General features: G+C 51.0%; 1 protein-coding gene across 1 annotated transcript; it reads right to left on the bottom strand.

Annotated features, from left to right (window-relative positions):
• Nucleotides 1-6217: 6217 nt before the first annotated feature.
• Nucleotides 6218-26218, bottom strand: LOC142917811 (uncharacterized). Its single transcript, XM_076062174.1, has 11 exons — nucleotides 25915-26218; nucleotides 24839-25037; nucleotides 23756-23934; nucleotides 18023-18876; nucleotides 17649-17814; nucleotides 16422-16781; nucleotides 14115-14363; nucleotides 9498-9654; nucleotides 9305-9365; nucleotides 7883-7984; nucleotides 6218-7689 (listed from the first exon to the last, which is right to left on the bottom strand). The coding sequence occupies exons 1-11, from the start codon at nucleotides 26006-26008 to the stop codon at nucleotides 7642-7644; spliced, it is 2469 nt and encodes an 822-aa protein (XP_075918289.1). The 5' UTR covers nucleotides 26009-26218; the 3' UTR covers nucleotides 6218-7641.
• Nucleotides 26219-27328: the final 1110 nt, after the last annotated feature.

Here is a 27328-nt window from a genome sequence, read left to right as displayed (position 1 = left end):
CCCTCCTCCTTTTCCTCTGCCTCGTCCTCCACCTCCTCCTCTTTCTCCTCCACCACCACACAAAGCCCTTCCAAGGTAATGCTCCGCTGGGCTAAGTGGAGCTGGGTGTGAGCACCGCCGCCGACGTGGTGAGTCTCCACGTCGTTTGGGAGATCCATTGCTTCAACATTCACGGCATTCTCTTTCCTGGGGGGCGGGGGGTTTGTTTAAAATAAAATATAAGAGTTATTATCATACTCTTTGGTTCTATTCGGTAAAGTCACGTAGGTAAAAAATAAAACAAAAATCACGACGTTTCGGCCACAACACAAGTGGCCTTCATCAGGTGAAGGGACCAGACTTTCTCGAGGACAGCGCTGGAGTGGAACACAGCCACGTATCCGTATCATTGTCATTATCGTTATAATATCTTTATCACAATTATCCATATTATCAGTATCATTGTCATTATCTGTATCGTTATATCTTTATCACGATTGTCCGTATTATCAGTATCCGTATCATTGTCAATATCTGTATCGTTATATCTTTATCACGATTGTCCATATTATCAGTATCCGTATCATTGTCATTATCTGTATCGTTATAATATCTTTATCACGATTATCCGTATCCGTATTATTGTCATTATCTGTATCGTTATAATATCTTTATCACGATCATCCGTATTATCAGTATCCGTATCATTGCTATCATCATTACGATTATCATAAATTGTTAAAATTATCCTTGTTATCCTTATTGTTCATTATTGTTAATGTTATCATTGTTACCATTATTGTTCTTAATCTGTCATGATAATTATTATTAAACGAGGTCATTGCATATTCTTGGGTCTTTCGGTAAAGTCACATAGATAGGTTCAAAGAAAATAACAAAAAAATGTTTTGTGTTAAAAAAATATTTTTGTTATTTTCGTTGAACCTATCTACGTGACTTTACCGAAAAACCAGAAGAATATTAATTCCTTCAGTCAGGAAAGCTTTAAGTCGAGGTTATTGCACTTAAAGATGACTGATAATCTGCCATCGAAGACATCTCGGTATCAGTGAAGTTATATTCTTGGTTCTTTCGGTAAAGTCACGTAGAAGGGAAACAACAAAATTATACTCAATATAAAACAATATTATTTGATTGTTTCCCTTCTACGTAGTGACTTTACCGAAAGAACCAAGAATATGAATCCCTGCAGTCACGACAGCTTTAAATCAAAATCAGTGAAGTTGTTAACAACACCTTAGGTGGGTAAACAAATTAAAAATTAAAGATGAATCTTGGAAAACATAAAGCAAATAATGATTATTAGAGTTAAGCCAAGGGTCACCCAGAGGAGATGGAGCGAGATGGGTTGATCACGGGACCGAGAGAAAAGGATTCCATAGAGGAAGCCTATCGGCCGCCTTGTCTCCTAGCCACATGCGGTAGCAATAAAACGACAAAGGGAGAGAACACGACTCCCACCGAGATAGACAAAGGCGACACCCGACCGCGAAGGAAGGAGCCAGGCCTTGATGAGACATCTCATCACCACAATAAAATAGAACAAACACACTTACATCAGACGAAATAGGACAAAACTCAGCAACAAGAATAAGTCGCGGCATCTCTTCAGAAAGGTGAGAGACTCGATTAGTTGAGCCTTCTTATCCCGGAGTCTGTTGAATGATCTTAAGGTTATGTGGAATCCCTCCCCATAGAGGCGGTTAAATTTAGATTTAAAGCCGCGACTCTAAGGTAATACCAAATGCTAATTCCTTTGTCAAGGCGCTCTGTTTCTTCTCACACAGCTTAAAGGTCGCGGTCTGAGCTTGGCTGTGTTCGCTCCAGCGCTGTCCCCCAGACAGTCTCGTCCCTTCACATGATGAAGGCCGCTTGTGTTGTGGCCGAAACGTCGTGAGAATTTTATTGTTATTTTATTTTATCAATTTATTATTTTATTCTCATTCTACGTGGTGACTTTACCGAAAGAACCAAAGAAGATGAATCCTTGCAGTCACGAAAGCTTTAAATCGAAACAAGAATAAGTTAACATAGGAATCTACACACTCGCTACGATAAAAAAACAGACTACAATCTACAGTGGGTATTACTTCTCGTACATAATATTGATACTAACGTTATTCACCTTAAATTACACTACATGTTGCCATTTACGTGACTTTACACACGTAACAAGAGGATTACAGCTGTAAAACATTAAGATAGCATGGCTAGCGATAAAGCATCTCCCCAGCAATATAACAAATTACGAGTTTGGTTGTTTAAACATTGCTTTTTAAGTTTATTAGGCTAATGGGGATTTAATCTTACCTTTTTGGGGAGCAAATCAGACCGTTGTCGTATATTTGTACATCACTTTATTAATTCACCACTGGATGAGGGCTTTCCACCATGTGAGTTGTGAGGATTATGGTGAGAGCAGGAGCATTAAGATGATAGAGCTGCCCACCATGAAGCATAACAGCAGCCTGCACGAGGCCCCCCCGTGCCTCGAGGCCCCCCTGTGCCTCGAGGCCCCCCCGTGCCTCGAGGCCCCCCCATGCCTCGAGGCCCCCCCCCGTGCCGCGAGGCGGAGCGCAGTACCGCTCCGGTCGCGTCGGCGAGCGGCAACGGAAGCGGCACTCGTCCACGACGCCGCCCGCCCCGGCGCCCCCGGCGCCCCGGCCCTCGCCCCGCCGCGCCGCGTAGAAGCCGTCGGTGCCGCACGCGAACCGCGGCGCCTCCATCAGCTCGGAGCCGCGGAGTGTCCTGGCCCAGCGGGGATCGCACCGCAGCGTGGCGCGCGGCGCCAGCCACGCCGGGGCCTGGACGAGGCGGTGCGGGCGCGGCCGGCGGCTTGAGTGGAGGAGGCTCATGGCGATGGGGGAGCGGTGCCGCCCCTGCTTGCCGCTGCTTGCTGCCACCGTGATCGCGGTGAGGGTAAGAACAACGAAGCATAGTTCATAGTTAGTTCATAGTTTCATTTATTTTGGTATAGCCCTGTGAGCCATTCGGCTCTTGAATCGGGTGCAATCGCAACAAACAAAACAAACATGAACAAGAAAACATCTTGAAGTGACTTTGTGTGACTGTGCAAACAGAAAATCCAGGGAAAAACAGCAAAATATTCCTGAAATAGCACCGTACACCAACGCTGTGTGCAAAAATCCCAGTGGAATGCAAGTCAAATAACAACAACCACAAGACAACTAAGATTAAGGCCATCAGTCTAACTCCGTACTACAATAAACAAAAACATGGCCAAAACCAAAAAAAACGTTTTCGAAATCACCAAAATAAAAGCCATGAATGCAATGTGGCTCCCTCCACTTGCCGGATTTCAGCCCCTTCACGCCTCTCTCTTGCCACACCTCCTCTCTCTCGCCTAAACTCCGCACCTCAAATCACTCCCTTCTCGTCACACCACATCACCAAACTCCCCACCCCCACACAAGTAGGCAAGTGACTGCCCCTCCTCCCCATCACGAGACCCGCCCACCCATAAGCACGTGACTGCCCCTCCCCCCATCACGAGACCCGCCCACCCCCACCCGTAGGCACGTGACTGCCCCTACCCCCATCACGAGACCCGCCCACCCGTAGGCACGTGACTGCCCTTCCCCTCATCACGAGACCCGCCCACCCCCACCCATAGGCACGTGACTGCCCCTCCCCCCATCACGAGACCCGCCCACCGCCTCCCCTCCGGTGGGGGGGGGGGCGCGGGGGATCGTTGTCTCTAATTTATCAACCAAGCGCCATCTCCACGCGTGAGCAGCCACTAGAGGGCGCCATTGTCAAGACACGCGCCAGCTTCAGCGCTTTTGCATTTAAAGACGTCACACAAGACGGGGGTGTGGGCCAGCAACCACGCCCGGCCGCCTTTGTCTCCCCCCCCCCCCCCAGTTTGACCGGTTACGTCTTTGATGGTGTTGGGTAGGGCGCATCCGTGAGCGGGAATCAAATTCGGGTGTCTGTCGGGCGCCTCTCTTCGGATGTGTTTGGCCGTGAATTGTTTTGTAGTTTGTTTTGGCTGCGTGCGAGTCTATGGGTCTCTGTGTGAGTCTATGGGTCTCTATGGGTCTCTGTGTGAGTCTATGGCTCTGTGAATCTGTGGCTGTCTGTGTGAGTCAATGGCTCTCCGTGTGAGTCTATGGCTCTCCGTGTGAGTCTATGGCTCTGTGTGAGTCTGTAGCTCTCTGTGTGAGTCTATGGCTCTGTGATTCTGTGTGAGTCGATGGCTCTCCGTGTGAGTCTATGACTCTGTCGTTGTGTGGCTCTGTCATTATGTGGCTCTCCGTGTGAGTTTGTCTCTGTGATTGTGGCTCTCTGTGTGAGTCTGTATCTCTCTGTGTGAGTCTATGGCTCTGTCATTGTGTGACTCTGTGTGAGTCCATGGCTTTGTCATTGTGTGGCTCTGTGTGAGTCTGTGGCTCTCCGTGTGAGTCTATGGCTCTCTGTGTGAGTCTATGTCTCTGTGATTCTGTGGCTCTCTGTGTGAGTCTGTAGTTCTCTGTGTGAGTCTATGGCTCTGTGATTCTGTGGCTCTCTGTGTGAGTCTGTGGCTCTCTGTATGAGTCTATGGCTCTGTGATTATGTGGCTCTCTGTGTGAGTCTGTGGCTCTCTGTATGAGTCTATGGCTCTGTGATTATGTGGCTCTCTGTGTGAGTCTGTGGCTCTCTGTGTGAGTCTGTAGCTCTGTGTGAGTCTGTAGCTCTCTGCGTGAGTCTATGGCTCTGTGATTCTGTGGCTCTCTGTGTGATTCTGTGGCTCTCTGTGTGAGTCTATGGCTCTGTGATTCTGTGGCTCTCTGTGTGAGTCTGTAGCTGTGTGAGTCTGTAGCTCTCTGCGTGAGTCTATGGCTCTGTGATTCTGTGGCTCTCTGTGTGAGTCTATGGCTCTCCGTGTGAGTCTATGTCTCTGTGATTCTGTGGCTCTCCGTGTGAGTCGATGGCTCTCTGTGTTGCGATCTAAACATCGTGGTATTTTTTATTCACTTTATTTGTTCTATCTACGTGATTTTACTGAAAGAACCAGAGAATATGAATAAACGGTAAGACTCTGGGTGAACAGGCAGAAGAACATCACAAAACAATGTGAACAATTATTGACGGATCCTACTAATGTAGTGTGTCATAGTGTATAATGTAGTATATAGTGTAGTGTATAGTGTAGTGTATAGTAGTATAGTGTAGTATATAGTGCAGTGTAGTATATATAGTGTGTAGTGTATAGTGTGTAGTGTAGTATATATAGTGTGTAGTGTATAGAGTAGTGTAGTGTATAGTGTAGAGTGTAGTGTATAGTATAGTGTAGTATATATAGGGTAGTGTATAGTGTAGTGTATGGTGTAGTGTATAGTGTAGTACACTAGTACAGCACACTGGTGGGTTAGCGAGCCAAGCAACAACAGAGCGTAGTATATATAGTGTGTAGTGTAGTGTATAGTGTAGTGTGTAGTGTATAATGTAGTGTATAGTGTATAGTATAGTGTATAGTGTAGTGTATAGTATAGTGTATAGTGTAGTGTATAGTAGTGTAGTGTATAGTGTAGTGTATAGTAGTGTAGTGTAAAGTGTAGTGTATAGTAGTGTATAGTGTAGTGTATAGTGTAGTGTATAGTGTAGTATATAGTGTAGTGTATAGTGTAGTGCATAGTGTAGTGTATAGTGTAGTGTATAGTGTAGTATATAGTCTAGTGTAGTGTATAGTGTAGTGTATAGTGTAGTGTATAGTGTAGTGTAGTACACTAGTACAGCACACTGGTGGGTTAGCGAGCCAAGCAACAAAATAGTGTAGTATATATAGTGTGTAGTGTATATAGTATATATAGTGTGTAGTGGAGTGTGTAGTGTATAGTGTAGTGTATAGTATAGTGTATAGTGAAGTGTATAGTATAGTGTATAGTGTAGTGTATAGTGTAGTTTATAGTATAGTGTAGTGTATAGTGTAGTGTATAGTGTAATGTATAGTGTAGTGTATAGTATAGTGTATAGTGTAGTATATATAGGGTAGTGTGTAGTGTAATGTATAGTGTAGTATATAGTATAGTGTATAGTGTAGTGTATAGTGTAGTATATAGTGCAGTGTATAGTGTAGTGTATAGTGTAGTGTATAGTGTAATGTATAGTGTAGTATATAGTGTAGTATATAGTGTAGTATATGGTGTAGTGTATAGTGTAGTGTATAGTGTAGTGTATAGTGTAGTGTATAGTGTAGTGTATAGTGTAGTGTATAGTTTAGTGTATAGTGTAGTATATAGTGTAGTGTATAGTGTAGTATATAGTGTAATGTATAGTGTAGTATATAGTGTAGTATACAGTGTAGTGTACAGTGTAGTGTATAGTGTAGTGTATAGTGTAGTGTATAGTGTAGTGTATAGTATAGTGTAGTGTATAGTGTAGTGTATAGTGTAGTGTATAGTAGTGTATAGTGTAGTGTATAGTGTAGTGTATAGTGTAGCGTATAGTGTAGTGCATAGTGTATAGTATAGTGTAGTGTATAGTATAGTGTAGTGTATAGTGTAGTGTATAGTGTAGTGTATAGTAGTGTATAGTGTAGTGTATAGTGTAGTATATAGTGTAGTGTATAGTGTAGCGTATAGTGTAATGTATAGTGTAGTGTATAGTGTAATGTATAGTAGTGTATAGTGTAGTGTATAGTGTAGCGTATAGTGTAGTGTATAGTGTAATGTATAGTGTAGTGTATAGAGTAGTGTATAGTGTAGTGTATAGTGTAGTGTAGTACACTAGCACATCACACTGGTGGGTTAGCGAGCCAAGCAACAACATTTGCACTCTGGATACCGTGACATTTCCCCAGCAATCACAACAACCAGCTTCGTCAGGCGACAGCGATCTAACCCGGACGATATCGGCTCGCCGAAAACCAACAGCATCAAACTACGAAAGTGCCGCGGCATCGCGGGAGTGGCCGATGAAACTGGCCGGGCTCGGGGAGAAATAAAAAACTGAGACGCTGACGTGGCGCACGAAGGCTCACGGCGTTGTACGCGCCATCGTGACGCCGCCTGTCGCCCCGACAAAACAATATAATATAAACACGCGGAACTCCCTCGGTGCCGGACGTCGTGACGGACCGTGCCAATGTCGCCGCTCGTTGACCCCCGGCCACGCGAGGGAGAATTTAAATTCTCCCCCCACCCCCCACCCCCCTCTCCCTGGCTCCCTGGCACGACGCCCAGTCGCCTCCCGTCCAGCGGCACACCAACGCCGGGGGAAAGCGCTGGGAGGTGAGAGACCGTCGCGAAGACTAAAATAAAATAACAAAAACACTGCGTCCGGTTTACGGAGAGCTCTTTCGTAAAACAAATTCCCACCCCCACCCCACCCAAAAAAAAAAAGTTAAAAGCCAAACTCGGGGCACCGATTGTAACCGGCACGAGGCAAATATCCCCCAATGCTGAAAAACATCGCTCAGTTGGGATCAAACAACAACAACAACAATTCTTCTTGGTTCTTTCGGGGGGGGGGGGGGTTCACCCGCTCGCGAAGCGACAATCCCCGGCGTTGCCGCCGGCAACCACGGCAAGGTGGGGCACGGCAAGGTGGAGCACGGCAAGGTGCAGCACGGCAAGGTGGAGCACGGCAAGGTGGAGCACTCTCGCTCCCCCACCCCCCCGCCCCACCCCGAGCCGCTTCTCAAAAATCTTCCTTCCACTCCTCGTCGTCATCTTCGTCTGTGAAAACCTGCGCGGGTCGGAATAAATTAGAAAGACGGTGACCGACCCCACCCCCCACCCACCCACTGGGGTGGCCAGAAGCAGATCGCTCACTCAGCCTAAGCAGGAGCATCGGTGATGTGGGCGGACACTCACTCGCCGCTCGCTCACCGCTCGCTCACCGCTCGCTCACCGCTCGCTCGCCACCCACCCCTCCTCACCGTGTAGTCGTAGCTGCCAGCTCCGCTGTCTTGGTGCTGAGGCTGCGGTGGCAACTCGTGCAGCTCCATATCCGCCGTGTTGCCACTCTCTAGCGTTAGCAACTACACACGGAGCATCCCCACAACACGCACAGTGTGTGGTGAGTCTGTGGGTCTCTGTGTGGTGAGTCTGTGGGTCTCTGTGTGGTGAGTCTATGGGTCTCTGTGTGGTGAGTCTGTGGGTCTCTGTGTGGCGAGTCTGTGGGTCTCTGTGTGGTGAGTCTGTGGGTCTCTGTGTTGTGAGTCTGTGGGTCTCTGTGTGGTGAGTCTGTGGGTCTCTGTGTGGTGAGTCTATGGGTCTCTGTGTGGTGAGTCTGTGGGTCTCTGTGTGGTGAGTCTGTGGGTGTCTGTGTGGTGAGTCTGTGGGTGTCTGTGTGGTGAGTCTGTGGGTCTGTGTGGTGAGTCTGTGGGTCTCTGTGTGGTGAGTCTGTGGGTGTCTGTGTGGTGAGTCTGTGGGTGTCTGTGTGGTGAGTCTGTGGGTCTGTGTGGTGAGTCTGTGGGTGTCTGTGTGGTGAGTCTATGGGTCTCTGTGTTGTGAGTCTATGCGTCTCTGTGTGGTGAGTCTATGGGTCTCTGTGTGGTGAGTCTATGGGTCTCTGTGTGGTGAGTCTATGGGTCTCTGTGTGGTGAGTCTATGGGTCTCTGTGTGGTGAGTCTGTGGGTCTGTGTGGTGAGTCTGTGGGTCTCTGTGTGGTGAGTCTGTGGGTGTCTGTGTGGTGAGTCTGTGGGTGTCTGTGTGGTGAGTCTGTGGGTCTGTGTGGTGAGTCTGTGGGTGTCTGTGTGGTGAGTCTATGGGTCTCTGTGTTGTGAGTCTATGCGTCTCTGTGTGGTGAGTCTATGGGTCTCTGTGTGGTGAGTCTATGGGTCTCTGTGTGGTGAGTCTATGGGTCTCTGTGTGGTGAGTCTATGGGTCTCTGTGTGGTGAGTCTGTGGGTCTCTGTGTGGTGAGTCTGTGGGTATTATTTTGGCAATCGTCATCAGGAGGAGAAACGAGGGGTAAGAAAGCTGCTGAGCAGGCAGCAGGCTGTTTTAAAGTTTTAAAGTTGGGTGTAGCCCAAGGGTCATAAACGAAGTGGGCACAACTTTACCGAAAGACCCAAAGAAAATGAATTCCTGCAGTCACAAAAGCTTTAGGTCGAGTCTAAGTGTGTCTCTATATATACACTACACTATACACTACACTAGTATAGACTACACTATACACTACACTATACACTACACTACACACTAAACTATACACTACACTACACACTACACTATACACTACTATACACTACACTATACACTACACTATACACTACACTACACACTACACTATACACTACACACTACACTATACACTACACTATACACCCCTCTGTGTCCTGGCGGTGTGCCACTCACATAGCCACGGTCGCCCTCCGCGTTTCTCCGCGGTGCCTTGGGGAGAGTGTGGGAATCCTCCCTGCACGCATGTGGGTAGTGAGGGGGTAGTGGGGGGGGTGGTGGGGGGGGGCACAGCGGCAGGTCGTCACAAAGATGACCCCGCGGGCACCGCCGACGTCCGCCCCACGTCCGAGAGAAGCGAGCGACTCACGTGGGGCCCCAGGGCTCCTGCCAATGCTGCTGCTGCCGGCGGCGTCGGCGGCGGTAGAGCAGCAGCAGCAGCAGCAGCGTGGCCACCAGGGCGAGGGACACGGCGAGGATCGCGGCCGGAGCGGCCCAGCTGGCCCGGCCCGCCGCCGCCGCCTTCTCTGCGTGGCACAACAACAATCCCCCGCGTGGCGTCAGCGTGCCGCCGTAGCACGACGACGACAACCGCCGCGATGACCACACGCGCCAGGCTAGGTGCGCTTTGAGGCTCGTGCCGCTCGCACCCGGGCGTTGCGGGTCGAGGGAGCGAGACAAAGGGACGGACGGAGACAAAATTCCCCCGTGAAGGCCCCGGCGGACTGTCGGGGCGGGTGCCGTTAGCGAGTATCAGCAGCTGTGAAGGCCGTGATTGTGACAAACGAGGGGATGGGTGGCCAGAACAGGGACACACACACGGACACGTACCAACAACAACCGCCATTCGCCACTAAGTGGCGGTGACATCACCACGACGCTTGTGCCAGGCTATGTGCACCCTGAGGCCACGTGAAGTGTCGAACGCCCGCTGGCAGGAGGTCACGGGGCAGACCCAGGTGCCACGGGTCGACTGACTGAGATGACTGGCTGATGCACCACCTGTGCCCCCTACTGTGGCAACCTTCTGTGCTTTAGCCACCCGGCGCTCCGCTCGTTGTTGTGAGCGTCGCTCCTCCGCCCTCCGTTGTTGTTGGAGGGCGACTGCCTCCAACTGCTTAGTAGCGTCCTTCACGAGCCTCCTCCACAGAGGCCGATCTTGACACCGCTGGTACCAGTCATCGGCAAGTCCACTCAGCTCCACGTCCTCCTGTACCACATCATTCCATCTCTTCTCTAGCCCGTGCCGCGCCCGTTTAGCCCCCTCGATCCGGCCAAACAAAAGCTGATTCGGCATGCAGTGGCTGGGCATGCGGGCTACATGGCCCAGCCAACACAGCCTTGCCTGCCGGAGGAGCTCACCGATGGGACTTTGTCCAGATCTTTCAAGGATTTGTGAGCTCCTCACACAATCCAGCCTGGTTAAACCCAGGATGGATTGTAGGCAGGCCAGCCTAAATGTTTCTAACCGGCGAAGATGTTCCATTAGGGGGGTCCACGTTTCGCAAGTGTAGGGAAGGGAGGGAATGACCGTGGCCGAGAAGACCTGAAGCTTAGTGCGGAGCGACAGACCAGGTAGCTTCCACACAGCGTTACGCAACCGATGAAAAGATATTGCCGCTCGACTGATTCGGAGACCTCTGCTGTTAAACTGGAGCCAGTCATAAGCACACTGCCCAGGTATGGGAAACTCTCCACTCTCTCCACAACTGCCCCATCACTGCCCCATCACCGATTTGGAGTTGTGGGGGTGGAGTGTCCGATGGTACAAAATACCCAGGCAGGTGCTTAGTTTTGGTGGGGCTGATGGTAAGGCCCCACCTCTTAGTGGCACGCTCCAGTCTCAGCAGCAGCATCTCCAACTCCTCTTCTGAATGAGCAGCTATTACCAAATCATCAGCATACATAACGTGGTTGAGCAATAGGGAGCCATCCCTTGACCGCACCCGGGCATCGACCAGCCTCCCATCATATCTGTACCATATGGAGATTCCCCCGGTACAGCTATTGAAGGCTTCACGAACTACGTGGTTAAAATAGATGTTAAATAATGTGGGAGCCAGAGGACATCCCTGTCGCACCCGAAGGTGTACAGGGAATGACTCTGACTCCCGGCCACGTAGTTTTACCCGGGCCCGCTCACCATCATGAAGGTCCTTAATGATCATGAGCAGAGATTCAGGTACTCCAAAAGCACAAAAAACAACCCAGAGCCCAGGCCTACTGATGGTATCATAGGCCTTGACCAGGTCAATAAAGCAGAGATGTAGGTCTTGTTGGAATTCCCTACACCTCTGCTGTAGCAGACGGACAGAAAATATGGCATCTGTGCAGGACCGCCCTTTCTTGAAACCGCATTGGGGCTCCGCAAGCCTCTCCTCAGCGTGCCTGGCAAGGCGATGTTGAATAATCCTTGCCAGGACCTTTCCCGGCACACTGAGGAGTGAGATGCCCCTGTAGTTGTTACAGTCTGTTGTTGTTACAGTCTTAAAAAGGGGGACCACCAGGGCATCCTTCCAATCCTGCGGAACCCGTCCAGTGGTCCAGACAGTTGTTATGATGTCATATAGGGCAGTCTGTGCACAAACGCCGCCCTCCCTCAGCATTTCGCTTAGGAGATCATCTCTGCCCGCTGCCTTTCCTAGTCTCAGACTCCGGATCGCCTTCAGTACTTCCTCAACAGATGGCACTTCAGGCAGCCACTCACAGGGGGTGACTTCTTCCAATATTTGAGGCACCGCAGCCTCAGCAGGGTCATCCTCGCTTTGTGCCACGATGTTTTCCTGGCTGAGGGATTTTCCCTCCCCCAGGACCTCACAGAAATGCTCAGCAAATCTGCAAACCTGTTCCTGGGGGTCGGAGATTGGGTCACCGTTTTTTCCCCTAATGATGGTAATAGGTGTGGCGCTGCAGATTACTTTTTTGATGGAGTTAAATAGAGATTTGTGATCATGGGCCACTGAGGCAGACTCATCTCCTCAGCAACCCGCGACCACCACCCATCCTTGCAGCGCCTCACGGCTCTCCGAACCTCCGAGCGAAGGCTGCGGTAAGCCTCCTCATTCTCTGACGTGGGATTCTGTAGCCGATGACAGTGGACCTGTCGCTTTTTCTCGACCATCCTGAAAACCTCCTCTGTCAGCCAGGGTCTCTGGGGAGGTCTGGACCGCGTACCCAAAGCAGCCATTGCAGCTGCATGAGTCACAGTCCTAAACCTCGCCCATTTACCCTCGACATCAGGAGGAGTCGGGGACGATGCCAATCCCAGCCGCCAGCGATGATGAAATTCTCGCTTGCAACTTTCATCAGATAAGTGAGACCAGGCCACTTTAGGTTGGAATGGAGTCCTGGGTGTACACCCACCACCAGAGTGGAAGAATGGCAGGCGCATCTTACATATGACTAGTCGATGGGCAGAGGGCAGGTCAGCTTCACGGTCGGTCCTGGTGTCAAGGACATGGGATCGCATCCGCTGGTCCGTCACTATGTAGTCCAGCAGATGTTCTTTCTTGGACCCGGCATGCATCCATGATGTTGTGTGGATGCGCCGATGCCGGAACAACGTGTTGGTAATTACAAGCCCATGGGCTGCACAAAAATCTAGCAGCCTCCTACCGTTGTTATTGAGCTGATCTGGCCCATGCCCTCCAATCACTCCAGACCAGGTGAAGTATCATGACCAACTCAGGCATTGAAGTCACCCAACATGATGACTCTATCCCGAGGGGCCACTTTAGCCAGCACCTGTGACAGGTCATAGATGGCATCTGACTCATCGGCTTTGCCTGCATCCCTCCACGGATGTTCATCTTCGGTGGGGGCATAAGTAACCACGACCACCATTCCTTGTCTCCGGTTGATGGGAAGGCGAGCCCAAAGTAGCCTGGGGCTTACAGCTTCCCACACCTCACCGCCACGCTCCCACGCCCCCTTCATTCTTTTGTTCAAAAGAAGAGCCACACCCTGTTGTTTGGCAGTCTGCTGCCCCGAGTAGAGGACTGTCCACCCCTCATGGTGGCAGGAGCCAGAGCCGGTCCACCGGACCTCCTGAATGCCACATAGATCCAGGCGGTACCGGTCCAGCTCCCGACAGAGGAGTGGCAGCCTCTCCTCCGCAGTGAGCGTTCGAACATTCCACGTGGCTACCCGTAGTGGTTTTTCGTTGTTTCTGGAGGAGCCCCGAGGGTAGATATTCAATCTCCTGGCTCCGCCAATTGGGGTTTGGGCAGGAGACGTCATAGACGCCTGGCCCCCCGGGGCCTCCGGCACAAGCTTATTAGTTATATACTTAATTCGCGGTTTAGTGGTAATTAATAGAAGGTGGAGGGGTTACCAGCCCCTCGCACCTGTCCAGAGCCCCCGTTTAGCCCCTGTGGTGGACACATATGCCATGAGGGGAGGAGCCAATCACAATTGGACCTCCCCCCACAGCACTGTCCACGACAGAGTTGCCCGTCCGGCACCGCGAGGAGGTAGGGGGTTGTTTTGCCGGACACGCACGCACACACACACGCACATGGACACACACACGCACACACACACGCACACACAAAGATCCCCCGTATAGCCTTAACAGACTGTAGGGGCAAGTGCTGTTAGCGAGCACCTATGAAGGCCGGAACGGTACACGAGGGGGTGGGTGGCCAGCACCATGCCCGACCGCCTTTGTCTCCCTAGTGGCAATGTTTACACACCACACCAAGTACTCATTTGAGGCTGAGTCGACCTAGGGGAGGCCCGGGACCGGTTCAGATAATCGTCACTGGTGTTGGCCGTGAGCGAGAATCGAACCCGAGTCGCCAGGTTCATAGCGCAGCGCGCTAACCGCTACACTACCGCTCCCCACGCACACACACACGCACACACACACGCACACGGACAGACATGCATGCACACGCACTCGGACAGACACGCACTAACACACATGCATGCACGCACACACGTACATGGACACACACGCATGCAACATTCAGAGATGCAAACAAACCTGTTCGTGTGTCCAGTTGCCTGTTCGGACCGAAAGTTGTGAGTTCAACCGGCGTGCAACAGACGGCGGTGGTGGCGTCTACATCGGTAGAACGTGAAGATCCAGTGTCATTTACATCTGTAGAACGTGAAGAACCAGTGGCATCTACATCTGTAGAACGTGAAGAACCAGTGGCATCTACATCTCCAGAAGGTGAAGAACCAGTGGCATCTACATCTCCAGAAGGTGAAGAACCAGTGGCATCTACATCTGCAAAACGAGAAGAACCAGTGACATTAACATCAACAGAATACGAAAAACCAGTGACATGTACATCTGCAGAACATAAAGAACCAGTGGCATATACATTTGCAGAACGTGAAGAACCAGTGGCATCTACATCAATAGAATGTGAAGCACCAGTGGCATCTACATCTGCAGAACGTGAAGAACCAGTGGCATCTACATCTGTAGAACTTGAAGAACCAGTGCCATCTACATCTGTAGAACGTGAAGAACCAGTGGCATCTACATCTGTAGAACGTGAAGAACCAGTGGCATCTACATCTGCAGAACGTGAAGAACCAGTGGCATCTACATCTGCAGAACGTGAAGATCCAGTGTCATTTACATCTGCAGAACGTGAAGAACCAGTGGCATCTACATTGCAGAACGTGAAGAACCAGTGGCATCTACATCTGCAGAGCGTGAAGAACCAGCGGCATCTACATCTGCAGAACGTGAAGAATCAGTGGCATGTACATCTGCAGAGCGTGAAGAACCAGCAGCATCTACATCTGCTGAACGTGAAGAACCAGTGGCATCTACATCTGCAGAGCGTGAAGAACCAGCGGCATCTACATCTGTAGAACGTGAAGAACCAGTGGCATCTACATCTGCAGAACGTGAAGAACCAGTGGCATCTACATCTGCAGAACGTGAAGAACCAGTGGCATCTACATCTGCAGAAGATAATGAGCTTTGGGTCTCTGTGTGAGTCTATGGGTCTCTGTCTGAGAAGTCTATGGGTGTCTGTGTGAGTAGTCTATGGGTGTCTGTGTGATGAGTCTATGGGTTTCTGTGTGAGTAGTCTATGGGTCCCTGTGTGAGTCTATGGGTCTCTGTGTGAGTAGTCTATGGGTCTATTGGGTAAAGTCACGTAGGTAAAAAATAAAATAACAAAAATCACGACGTTTCGGCCACAACACAAGCGGCCTTCATCAGGTGAAGGGACGAGACTATCTGGAGGACAGCGCTGGAGTGAAAAAAAGCCACGCTCAGATCACGACCTTTAAGCTGTGTGAGAAGAAAAAGGCCAAGTGCCTTGACAAAGGAATTAGCATAGAATTTAGCATTGAAATGGCTTATTGAAATAGCGAAGTTAAAGTATACACATCTGCAGAGGCACCCCTTGACAAAGGAATTAGCATAGAATTTAGCAATGAAATAGCTGAGTGATTAGCTTGTAACTGGTCACAGAAATAGCTATGTTAAAGTCAGAGCATATACATTCACCGAGGCACCTAGTACAAATCAAACAGGAGAATTTAGCGAAACACAACCACGCTCAGACCGCGGACCTTTAAACTGTGTGCGAGCAAACAAGGTGTCCTGACAAAGAAATTAGCATAAAAATTAGTATTTGATTGGCCGATTTTAGAAAAGAGGTGGTGTACGTGCCGGTGGACTTGCCGTTTGGCGCGGGGGGGGGGAGGGGGAATTTACCTATTGATGGTGTGAAAAGGGAATTTATAAGAGCTGCGAAAGTTTGGGGTACCACTACTTGAAAAAATATACTGTACCATTGAAATTAGTTTAATGTTTAGTTCGATTTAGAACATCTTTCCAATGGTTGTTTTTTGTTTGTTATTTAATTTTTTACCTACGTGACTTTACCCAATAGAACCAAAGAGTATGGATCCTAGCAGTCACGAAAGCTTTAAATCTAGAATAGTCTATGAGTGTCTGTGTGATGAGTCTATGGGTCTCTGTGTGAGTCTATGGGTGTATGTGTGAGTAGTCTATGGGTCTCTGTGTGAGTAGTCTATGGGTGTCTGTGTGAGTAGTCTATGGGTGTCTGTGTGAGTAGTCTATGGGTGTCTGTGTGAGTAGTCTATGGGTGTCTGTGTGATGAGTCTATGGGTGTCTGTGTGAGTAGTCTATGGGTCTCTGCGTGAGTAGTCTATGGGTCTCTGTGTGAATCTATGGGTCTCTGTGTGATGAGTCTATGGGTCTGTGTGAGTAGTCTATGGGTCTCTGTGTGATGAGTCTATGGGTCTCTGCGTGATGAGTCTATGGGTCTCTGCGTGGGGCAGTGCCAATCCTCACCGATGACAGAGAGGCTGACCCTCCCCTCGTAGTTGCCGTGGGGGAAGGTGGCCACGTGGCAGAGGAAGAGGCCCCCGTCGCCAGCCTGCACGTCCAGCAGCTCCAGCGAGACGTCGCCGGGAGGCACCCCAACGCGGAACCGCAGTCGGCCCGCGAGGGACGAGTTGGTGTACGCCGTGCCGTGCAGCGGGCTGAGCGCGGCCAAATTGGCCCCCGCCCAGACGTCGTCACGGGAGGCCTTCAGCCAGTTGGCCTGCACCACCACCACGGCCGCTCCCCACAGGACGCAGCGCAGCAGCGCCACCTTCTGGCCGACCACCGCCGTGACCTGGCCGTCCGTGTCGACACCCACACGAGGGGCTGGGTGGGAAGACCACGCAGAGACCCATAGACTACTCATAGAGACCCATAGACTACGCATAGAGACCCATAGACTACTCATAGAGACCCATAAACTACTCACACAGACACCCATAGACTACTCACAAAGACCCATAGACTACTCACACAAAGACCCATAGACTACTCACACAGAGACCCATAGACTACTCGCACAGAGACCCATAGACTACTCGCATAGAGACCCATAGACTACTCACACAGAGACCCATAGACTACTCACACAGAGACCCATAGACTTCTCACGCAGAGACCCAAAGACTACTCACACAGAGACCCATAGACTACTCACACAGAGACCCATAGACTTCTCACGCAGAGACCCAAAGACTACTCATAGAGACCCATAGACCACTCACACAGAGACCCATAGACTAGTCACACAGAGACCCATAGACTACTCATGCAGAGACCCATAGACTACTCACGCAGAGACCCATAAACTACTCATAGAGACCCACAGACTACTCACACAGAGACCCATAGACTACTCACACAGAGACCCATAGACTACTCACGCAGAGACCCATAGACTACTCACGCAGAGACCCATAGATTACTCACGCAGAGACCCATAGACTACTCATAGAGACCCATAGACTACTCACACAGAGACCCATAGACTACTCATAGAGACCCATAGACTACTCACACAGAGACCCATAGACTACTCACGCAGAGACCCATAGACTACTCACGCAGAGACCCATAGATTACTCACGCAGAGACCCATAGACCACTCATAGGGATCCACAAGACTACTCACACAGAGACCCACTTCACACGCACAAAAATACCTCTCACTCATTCACTCAGCCACCCACTCACCCACGGTGCTGTGTGGTGGAGGGACGGAGACACACGACAGTGGAGACCACTCCCCTGCCTTCCACCGTGGCAAGTCGGCTACCATTCTCACGCGGACGCAGTACTCATCCTCCCGTCCCGGCAGAAGCATCATTTGGTGTTGGTACCGGCATCCGATGAAGCGCTCCTGGCAGTAAGCATCATCATCATCATCAGTAGTAGCAGCAGTAGTAGTAGCAGCAACAGCATCATCATCAGTAGTAGTAGCATCATCAGTAGTAGTGTCATTGGTAGTATCATCATCATCAGTAGCAGCATCACCACCCACCCACCCAACCACACACATCTCCCGCCACAACCTCCCGACCCCTGTCACAACTCCGGCAACCTCTCACCGTGCGTCGAACACCGCCTCTTGTCGAGATGTCAACCTGATGGTGGAACTCCACGTCGTGGGACACCAGCGTCCTCAACCCACGCCCAACGGAGACCAACAACGACAGCTTCCACACCTCCGGCTCTCCGTCAACCGCCGCCTCCAACTCCCCAGCCTCCCCAGGACCACCGTCGTCGAGGTTGTCGCCATCGACCTCGACGTCGTCGTCACGGCGGTCATCATCACCGCCGTTATGGCCATCGTCATCACCGCCGTCACGGTCATCGTCATCACCGCCGTCACGGCCATCATCGTCGTCGTCACGGCCATCGTCATCACCGCCGTCACGGCCATCGTCATCACCGTCGTCACGGCCATCGTCATCACCGCCGTCACGGCCATCGTCATCACCGCCGTCACGGTCATCATCGTCGTCGTCATGGCCATTGTCATCACCGCCGTCACGGCCATCGTCATCACCGCCGTCACGGTCATCATCGTCGTCGTCATGGCCATCGTCATCACCGCCGTCACGGCCAGTGTCATCACCGCCGTCACGGCCATCATCGTCGCCGTCACGGCCATCGTCATCACCGCCGTCACGGCCATTGTCATCACCGCCGTCACGGCGGTCGTCATCGTCGTCGTCACGGACATCGTCATCGTCGTCGAAGTCGTCGCCATCGACCTCAACGTTATAGTCACGGCGGTCATCATCACCGGCGTCACGGACATCGTCATCGTCGTTGTCTTCATCGTCACCCACAACACCGCACTCCTCATCCTCCTCCTCCTCCTCACCATCGCCCTCCTCCTCCTTCCCCAGCGTCAGTTTGTCGAGCCTCAGGGTGAACGACGGAGCGCTGAGCACAGCTGAGACACGGGAGAGGGGGGGTCATGGCGAGGGATGTTTGTGTGATCTCCCCCTGTCCTACAGAGTGTGTGGAGTTTGTGTGATCTCCCCCTGTCCTACAGAGTGAGTGAGTGGAGTTTGTGTGATCTCCCCCTGTTCTACAGAGTGAGTGGAGTTTGTGTGATCTCCCCCTGTCCTACAGAGTGAGTGTGAGTGGAGTTTGTGTGATCTCCCCCTGTCCTACAGAGTGTGTGGAGTTTGTGTGATCCCCCCCTGTTCTACAGAGTGTGTGGAGTTTGTGTGATCTCCCCCTGTCCTACAGAGTGAGTGGAGTTTGTGTGATCTCCCCCTGTTCTACAGAGTGTGTGAGGGGAGTTTGTGTGATCTCCCCCTGTTCTACAGAGTAAGTGGAGTTTATGTGATCTCCCCCTGTCCTACAGAGTGTGTGGAGTTTGTGTGATCTCCCCCTGTCCTACAGAGTGAGTGGAGTTTGTGTGATCTCCCCCTGTCCTACAGAGTGAGTGGAGTTTGTGTGATCTCCCCCTGTCCTACAGAGTGTGTGAGTGGAGTTTGTGTGATCTCCCCCTGTCCTACAGTGAGTGAGTGGAGTTTGTGTGATCTCCCCCTGTTCTACAGAGTGAGTGTGTGGAGTTTGTGTGATCTCCCCCTGTTTTACAGAGTGAGTGGAGTTTGTGTGATCTCCCCCTGTCCTACAGAGTGAGTGAGTGGAGTTTGTGTGATCTCCCCCTGTCCTACAGAGTGTGTGGAGTTTGTGTGATATCCCCCTGTACTACAGAGTGAGTTGAGTTTGTGTGATCTCCCCCTGTCCTACAGAGTGAGTGAGTGGAGTTTGTGTGATCTCCCCCTGTTCTACAGAGTGAGTGGAGTTTGTGTGATCTCCCCCTGTCCTACAGAGTGAGTGTGAGTGGAGTTTGTGTGATCTCCCCCTGTCCTACAGAGTGTGTGGAGTTTGTGTGATCTCCCCCTGTTCAACAGAATGTGGGGAGTTTGTGTGATCTCCCCCTGTCCTACAGAGTGAGTGGAGTTTGTGTGATCTCCCCCTGTCCTACAGAGTGTGTGAGTGGAGTTTGTGTGATCTCCCCCTGTTCTACAGAGTGAGTGGAGTTTGTGTGATCTCCCCCTGTCCTACAGAGTGAGTGGAGTTTGTGTGATCTCCCCCTGTCCTACAGAGTGTGTGAGTGGAGTTTGTGTGATCTCCCCCTGTTCTACAGAGTGAGTGGAGTTTGTGTGATCTCCCCCTGTCCTACAGAGTGAGTGGAGTTTGTGTGATCTCCCCCTGTCCTACAGAGTGAGTGGAGTTTGTGTGATCTCCCCCTGTCCTACAGAGTGAGTGGAGTTTGTGTGATCTCCCCCTGTTCTACAGAGTGAGTGTGTGGAGTTTGTGTGATCTCCCCCTGTTTTACAGAGTGAGTGGAGTTTGTGTGATCTCCCCCTGTCCTACAGAGTGAGTGAGTGGAGTTTGTGTGATCTCCCCCTGTCCTACAGAGTGAGTGAGTGGAGTTTGTGTGATCTCCCCCTGTCCTACAGAGTGAGTGGAGTTTGTGTGATCTCCCCCTGTCCTACAGAGTGAGTGGAGTTTGTGTGATCTCCTCCTGTTCTACAGAGTGAGTGGAGTTTGTGTGATCTCCCCCTGTCCTACAGAGAGAGTGAGTGGAGTTTGTGTGATCTCTCCCTGTTCTACAGTGAGTGAGTGGAGTTTGTATGATCTGCCCCTGTTCTACAGAGTGTGCGAGTGGAGTTTGTATGATCTCCCCCTGTCCTACAGAGTGAGTGGAGTTTGTATGATCTCCCCCTGTTCTACAGAGTGAGTGGAGTTTGTGTGATCTCCCCCTGTCCTACAGAGTGAGTGGAGTTTGTGTGATCTCCTCCTGTCCTACAGAGTGTGTGAGTGGAGTTTGTGTGATCTCCCCCTGTTCTACAGAGTGAGTGGAGTTTGTGTGATCTCCCCCTGTCCTACAGAGTGCGTGGAGTTTGTGTGATCTCCCCCTGTCCTACAGAGTGAGTGGAGTTTGTATGATCTCCCCCTGTCCTACAGAGTGAGTGGAGTTTGTGTGATCTCCCCCTGTTCTACAGAGTGAGTGTGTGGAGTTTGTGTGATCTCCCCCTGTTTTACAGAGTGAGTGGAGTTTGTGTGATCTCCCCCTGTCCTACAGAGTGAGTGAGTGGAGTTTGTGTGATCTCCCCCTGTCCTACAGAGTGAGTGAGTGGAGTTTGTGTGATCTCCCCCTGTCCTACAGAGTGAGTGGAGTTTGTGTGATCTCCCCCTGTCCTACAGAGTGAGTGGAGTTTGTGTGATCTCCTCCTGTTCTACAGAGTGAGTGGAGTTTGTGTGATCTCCCCCTGTCCTACAGAGTGAGTGGAGTTTGTGTGATCTCCCCCTGTCCTACAGAGTGAGTGGAGTTTGTGTGATCTCCCCCTGTTCTACAGTGAGTGAGAGGAGTTTGTATGATCTCCCCCTGACCTACAGAGTGAGTAGAGTTTGTGTGATCTCCCCCTGTTCTACAGAAGGAGTGTGTGGAGTTTGTGTGATCTCCCCCTGTTTTACAGAGTGAGTGGAGTTTGTATGATCTCCCCCTGTCCTACAGAGTGAATGAGTGGAGTTTGTGTGATCTCCCCCTGTACTACAGAGTGAGTGAGTGGAGTTTGTGTGATCTCTCCCTGTCCTACAGAGTGAGTGGAGTTTGTGTGATCTCTCCCTGTCCGACAGAGTGTGTGAGTGGAGTTTGTTTGATCTCCCCCTGTCCTACAGAGTGAATGAGTGGAGCTTGTGTGATCTCCCCTTGTCCTACAGAGTGAGTGGAGTTTGTGTAATCTTCCCCTGTCCTACAGAGTGTGTGAGTGGAGTTTGTGTGATCTCCCCCTGTCCTACAGAGTGAGTGGAGTTTGTGTGATCTCCCCCTGTCCTACAGAGTGAGTGAGTGAGTGGAGTTTGTGTGATCTCCCCCTGTCCTACAGAGTGAGTGGAGTTTGTGTGATCTCCCCCTGTCCTACAGAGTGAGTGGAGTTTGTGTGATCTCCCCCTGTTCTACAGAGTGAGTGGAGTTTGTGTGATCTCCCCCTGTTCTACAGAGTGAGTGGAGTTTGTGTGATCTCCCCCTGTTCCACAGAGTGTGTGATTGGAGTTTGTATGATCTCCCCCTGTCCTACAGTGTGAGTGAGTGGAGTTTGTGTGATCTCCCCCTGTTCTACAGAGTGAGTGGAGTTTGTGTGATCTCCCCCTGTTCTACAGAGTGAGTGGAGTTTGTGTGATCTCCCCTTGTTCCACAGAGTGAGTTTGAGTGGAGTTTGTGTGATCTCCCTCTGTCCTACAGAGTGTGTGAGTGGAGTTTGTGTGATCTCCCCCTGTTCTACAGAGTGACTGGAGTTTGTGTGATCTCCCCCTGTACTACAGAGTGAGTGGAGTTTGTATGATCTCCCCCTGTTCTACAGATTGAGTGAGTGGAGTTTGTGTGATCTCCCCCTGTTCTACAGAGTGAGTGGAGTTTGTGTGATCTCCCCCTGTTCTACAGAGTGAGTGGAGTTTGTGTGATCTCCCCCTGTCCTACAGAGTGAGTGGAGTTTGTGTGATCTCTCCCTGTTCTACAGTGAGTGAGTGGAGTTTGTATGATCTGCCCCTGTTCTACAGAGTGTGTGAGTGGAGTTTGTATGATCTCCCCCTGTCCTACAGAGTGAGTGGAGTTTGTATGATCTCCCCCTGTCCTACAGAGTGAGTGGAGTTTGTGTGATCTCCCCCTGTTCTACAGAGTGAGTGTGTGGAGTTTGTGTGATCTCCCCCTGTTTTACAGAGTGGAGTTTGTATGATCTCCCCCTGTCCTACAGAGTGAGTGAGTGGAGTTTGTGTGATCTCCCCCTGTTCTACAGAGTGAGTGAGTGGAGTTTGTGTGATCTCTCCCTGTTCTACAGAGTGAGTGGAGTTTGTGTGATCTCCCCCTGTCCTACAGAGTGAGTGAGTGAGTGGAGTTTGTGTGATCTCCCCCTGTTCTACAGAGTGAGTGAGTGGAGTTTGTGTGATCTCCCCCTGTTCTACAGAGTGAGTGAGTGGAGTTTGTGTGATCTCCCCTGTTCTACAGTGTGAGTGGAGTTTGTGTGATCTCCCCCTGTCCTACACAGCAAGTGAGTTGAGTTTGTGTGATCTCCCCCTGTCCTACAGAGTGAGTGGAGTTTGTGTGATCTCCCCCTGTCCTACAGAGTGAGTGAGTGAGTTGAGTTTGTATGATCTCCCCCTGTCCTACAGAGTGAGTGAATGGAGTTTGTGATCTCCCCTTGTTCTACAGAGTGAGTGGAGTTTGTGTGATCTCCCCCTGTCCTACACAGCGAGTGAGTGGAGTTTGTGTGATCTCCCCCTGTCCTACAGAGTGAGTGAGTGGAGTTTGTGTGATCTCCCCCTGTTCTACAGTGTGAGTGGAGTTTGTGTGATCTCCCCCTGTCCTACACAGCGAGTGAGTGGAGTTTGTGTGATCTCCCCCTGTCCTACAGAGCGAGTGGAGTTTGTGTGATCTCCCCCTGTCCTACAGTGTGAGTGGAATTTGTGTGATCTTCCCCTGTCCTACACAGCGAGTGAGTGGAGTTTGTGTGATCTCCCCCTGTGAGCCGAAGACACACACACAGGCAGAAAAAGTCACAGACATACACAGAGACACAAACACACAGAGAGACACACACAGACAAAGATGACAAAGATCCTCCGTGTAGCCTGAAAAACACCGTTGGGGCAAGTGCTGTTAGTGAGCACCAGACAGGCACGGACAAAGAGAGACACAGAGAGAGAGACACAGAGAGAGACACACACACACAGACACAGAGAGAGACACACACACAGACACAGAGAGAGAGACACACACAAAGACACAGGCATATGTACAATCTCGTGCCACTCACTTTCCCTCAAGGGCACGACCACAAGCGCTACCCAGGGTGAGGATCGCGATGGCGAGGATGAGAAGGATAATCTCACACGGAGGAGGTAGCGGCCACCGGGATCGTCCAGCGCCGAGGAGACGTCGCACCGTGTCTCCGTTGTGGCAGCGCAGACGGTCTGCCAGCGGGCTCGTCTGAAGCTGCGCAGACAGAGACACAGGGAGGAGTGGTGAGGGTGGTGAGGAGCCAGTGGGTGAGAGAGACGTGTGTGTGTGAGTGGGTTGGTGGGTGAGTGGGTTGGTGAGTGAGTGGGTGAATGGGTGTGTGTGTGAGTGAGTGGGTTGGTGGGTGAGTGGGTTGGTGAGTGAGTGGGTTGGTGAGTGGGTGAATGGGTTGGTGAGTGAGTGGGTGATTGAGTGGGTGAGTGAGTGGGTGATTGAGTGGGTTGGTGAGTGAGTGGGTGAGGGGGTTGGTAAGTGGGTTGGTGAGTGAGTGGGTGAGTGAGTGGGTTGGTCAGTGAGTGGGTTGGTGAGTGGGTTGGTGAGTGAGTGGGTGAGTGGGTGGGTGAGTGGGTTGGTGAGTGAGTGGGTAAGTTGGTTGGTGAGTGGATGAGTGAGTGGGTTGGTGAGTGAGTGGGTGAGTGGGTTGGTGAGTGAGTGGGTTGGTGAGTGGGTTGGTGAGTGAGTGGGTGGGTCAGTGGGTTGGTGAGTGAGTGGGTAAGTTGGTTGGTGAGTGGGTGAGTGAGTGGGTTGGTGAGTGAGTGGGTGAGTGAGTGGGTTGGTGAGTGAGTGGGTTGGTGAGTGGGTTGGTGAGTGAGTGGGTGAGTGGGTGGGTGAGTGGGTTGGTGAGTGAGTGGGTAATTGGTTGGTGAGTGGGTGAGTGAGTGGGTTGGTGAGTGAGTGGGTGAGTGAGTAGGTTGGTGAGTGAGTGAGTGGGTGAGTGAGTGGGTGAGTGAGTGGGTGAGTGGGTTGGTGAGTGGGTTAGTGAGTGAGTGGGTGAGTGAGTGGGTTGGTGAGTGAGTGGCTGAGTAAGTGGGTGAGTGAATGGGTTGGTGAGTGAGTGGGTTGGTGAGTGAGTGGCTGAGTGAGTGAGTGAGCATCTCACAGTTTGCTCTGAACTGTGTATGTAACATTCAGGAACGTTGAGTTGGTCGTGGTGGTGGTGGTCGAGTTGATGGTTAAAGGATCAACAAGTGGGGGTCTATCCCCTCCATCCCCACTGGGAGCCGCTTCAACGGGGTCCCAGCAAAGGGTCGCCAGGAGGTCTCGAGACTCCAAACGAACATTCAGTGGGAACAGCGGAGCTGGGCAGATGGGGAAAAAACACTCAAGAGTGCGCTAACCACTGCACCACCACTCCTCACTCACACACACAGTGCGTTAACCACTGCACCACCACTCCCCACACACTTACACACACAGTGTGCTAACCACTGCACCACCACTCCACACACACACAGTGCGTTAACCACTGCACCACCACTCCCCACTCACACCCACACAGTGTGCTAACCACTGCACCACCACTCCCCACTCACACACACACAGTGCGCTAACCACTGCACCACCACTCCACACACACACACACACAGTGCGTTAACCACTGCACCACCACTCCCCACACACACACACACAGTGCGCTAACCACTGCACCACCACTCCCCACACACTTACAGTGCGCTAACCACTGCACCACCACTCCCCACTCACACACACAGTGCGCTAACCACTGCACCACCACTCCCCACTCACACACAGTGCGCTAACCACTGCACCACCACTCCCCACACACTCACACAGTGCGCTAACCACTGCACCACCACTCCTCACTCACACACACAGTGCGCTAACCACTGCACCACCACTCCTCACACACACACTCACAGTGCGTTAACCACTGCACCACCACTCCACACACAGTGCGCTAACCACTGCACCACCACTCCCCACTCACACACACAGTGCGCTAACCATTGCACCACCACTCCCCACTCACACTGCGCTAATCACTGCACCACCACTCCCCACTCACAGTGCGCTAACCACTGCACCACCACTCCCCACACAGTGCGCTAACCACTGCACCACCACTCCCCACACAGTGCGCTAACCACTGCACGACCACTCCCCCACAATCACAACCTGGCACCCGATTTATCGACCACCTCGGGCTCTGCTCACCGTGGCTGCTGCACGTGACGAGGTGGTGGAGGAGGAGGAGAGGCAGGATGAAGGGGAAGAGTAGGCCAAGTTTGTAGAGTTTCGACATCGCCATTAACCCCACACGCAGCCACGTGGCCGCCTCACCCAAGTCACGTGCTGAGGAAATCGATTCAAGGTTTAATTAAAAACTCGGATCGATTCCTATGGGGATAACAAATGCGAATCGATAGTGGTCAAAAATGTAGCCGATGGCATCGATCCCTATTGGGACTGCATTGGAATTGACGTTGGTCGTGAGTGTACAATGGAATCGAATACATTTTCGATAACATGGAAATTGATTATGGCGATTTGTTCTAATAACATAGGAATCGATCTAGCTAGTGATTTAAAGCGCATAGAATCGAATCCCATTGGGATACCTACCATGAGAATCGATTGTGTAGAAAAGGAGAGCGTTTAGAATCGATTCCTAATGAGATAACATTGTAGTCTATGAATCAGAATCAGAAAGGGTTTTATTCACCATGAAAGTTCACACCAACACGGAATTTACTTTGGCAGGATGGTGCATACATTCAACATATAGGAATCTAAAATCTTAAATAAGTTTTAAACAAATCTTACTATAATAATAAGGGTTAAAAGTCTAACTACCACCAAGGGGCTGAAGTATATAAAATTGAATAAATATCGAATATAAAATAGCTTTAAGTAATTTAAAAATAAAAAATACAAATAGGTTAACAAAGTTAATATCGGCAAGGTTTCATTATGTAGATAAAATGTTAAAATCAGTGTAAGCCCTTGGCCTTGTTTAACAGGCCAGCAGCAGATGGGAAGAAGCTGTCTTTATGGCGTGAGGTTTTGGTCCTGATGGACCGAAGCCTTCTGCCGGAGGGGAGTAGCTGAAACAGAGAGTGTCCAGGGTGGGAGGAATCCGCCACAATCTTCCTCGCTCGCCTCATGGACCTTGTCGTGTGCAGGTCCTCGAGGGTTGGTAGATTGCAGGCAATCACCTTCTCAGCCGTGTGGATGATACGCTGCAGTCTGCTCTCGTCCTTGGCAGTGGCAGCAGCGTACCAGATGGTTATGGAGGAGGTGAGGATGGATTCAATGATCGATGTATAGAATTGCACCATCATTGTCTTTGGTAGGTTGAATTTCTTCAGCTGCCGTAGAAAGTACATCCTCTGTTGAGCTCTCTTGGTGAGGGAGCTGATGTTCAGTTCCCACTTGAGGTCCCGGGAGAGAATAGTGCCCAGGAAGCGGAAGGACTCTACAATTTTGACTGGGGAGTCTAACAGGGTGATGGGGGTGAGGGGGGCTGTATTCTTCCTGAAGTCCACAACCATCTCAACTGTCTTTAGAGCATTTAGCTCTAAGTTGTTCTGGCTACACCAGGTCACCAGGTTGTCAGCTTCCCACCTAT

This window comes from Petromyzon marinus, unplaced genomic scaffold (genome assembly GCF_048934315.1).
Source record: "Petromyzon marinus isolate PM22_M1 ecotype Great Lakes invasive population unplaced genomic scaffold, UKy_Petmar_22M1.pri1.0 PM_G_Scaffold_53, whole genome shotgun sequence".
Classification (NCBI taxonomy): domain Eukaryota; kingdom Metazoa; phylum Chordata; class Hyperoartia; order Petromyzontiformes; family Petromyzontidae; genus Petromyzon; species Petromyzon marinus.
This window is presented reverse-complemented; position numbering and strand designations above follow the sequence as displayed.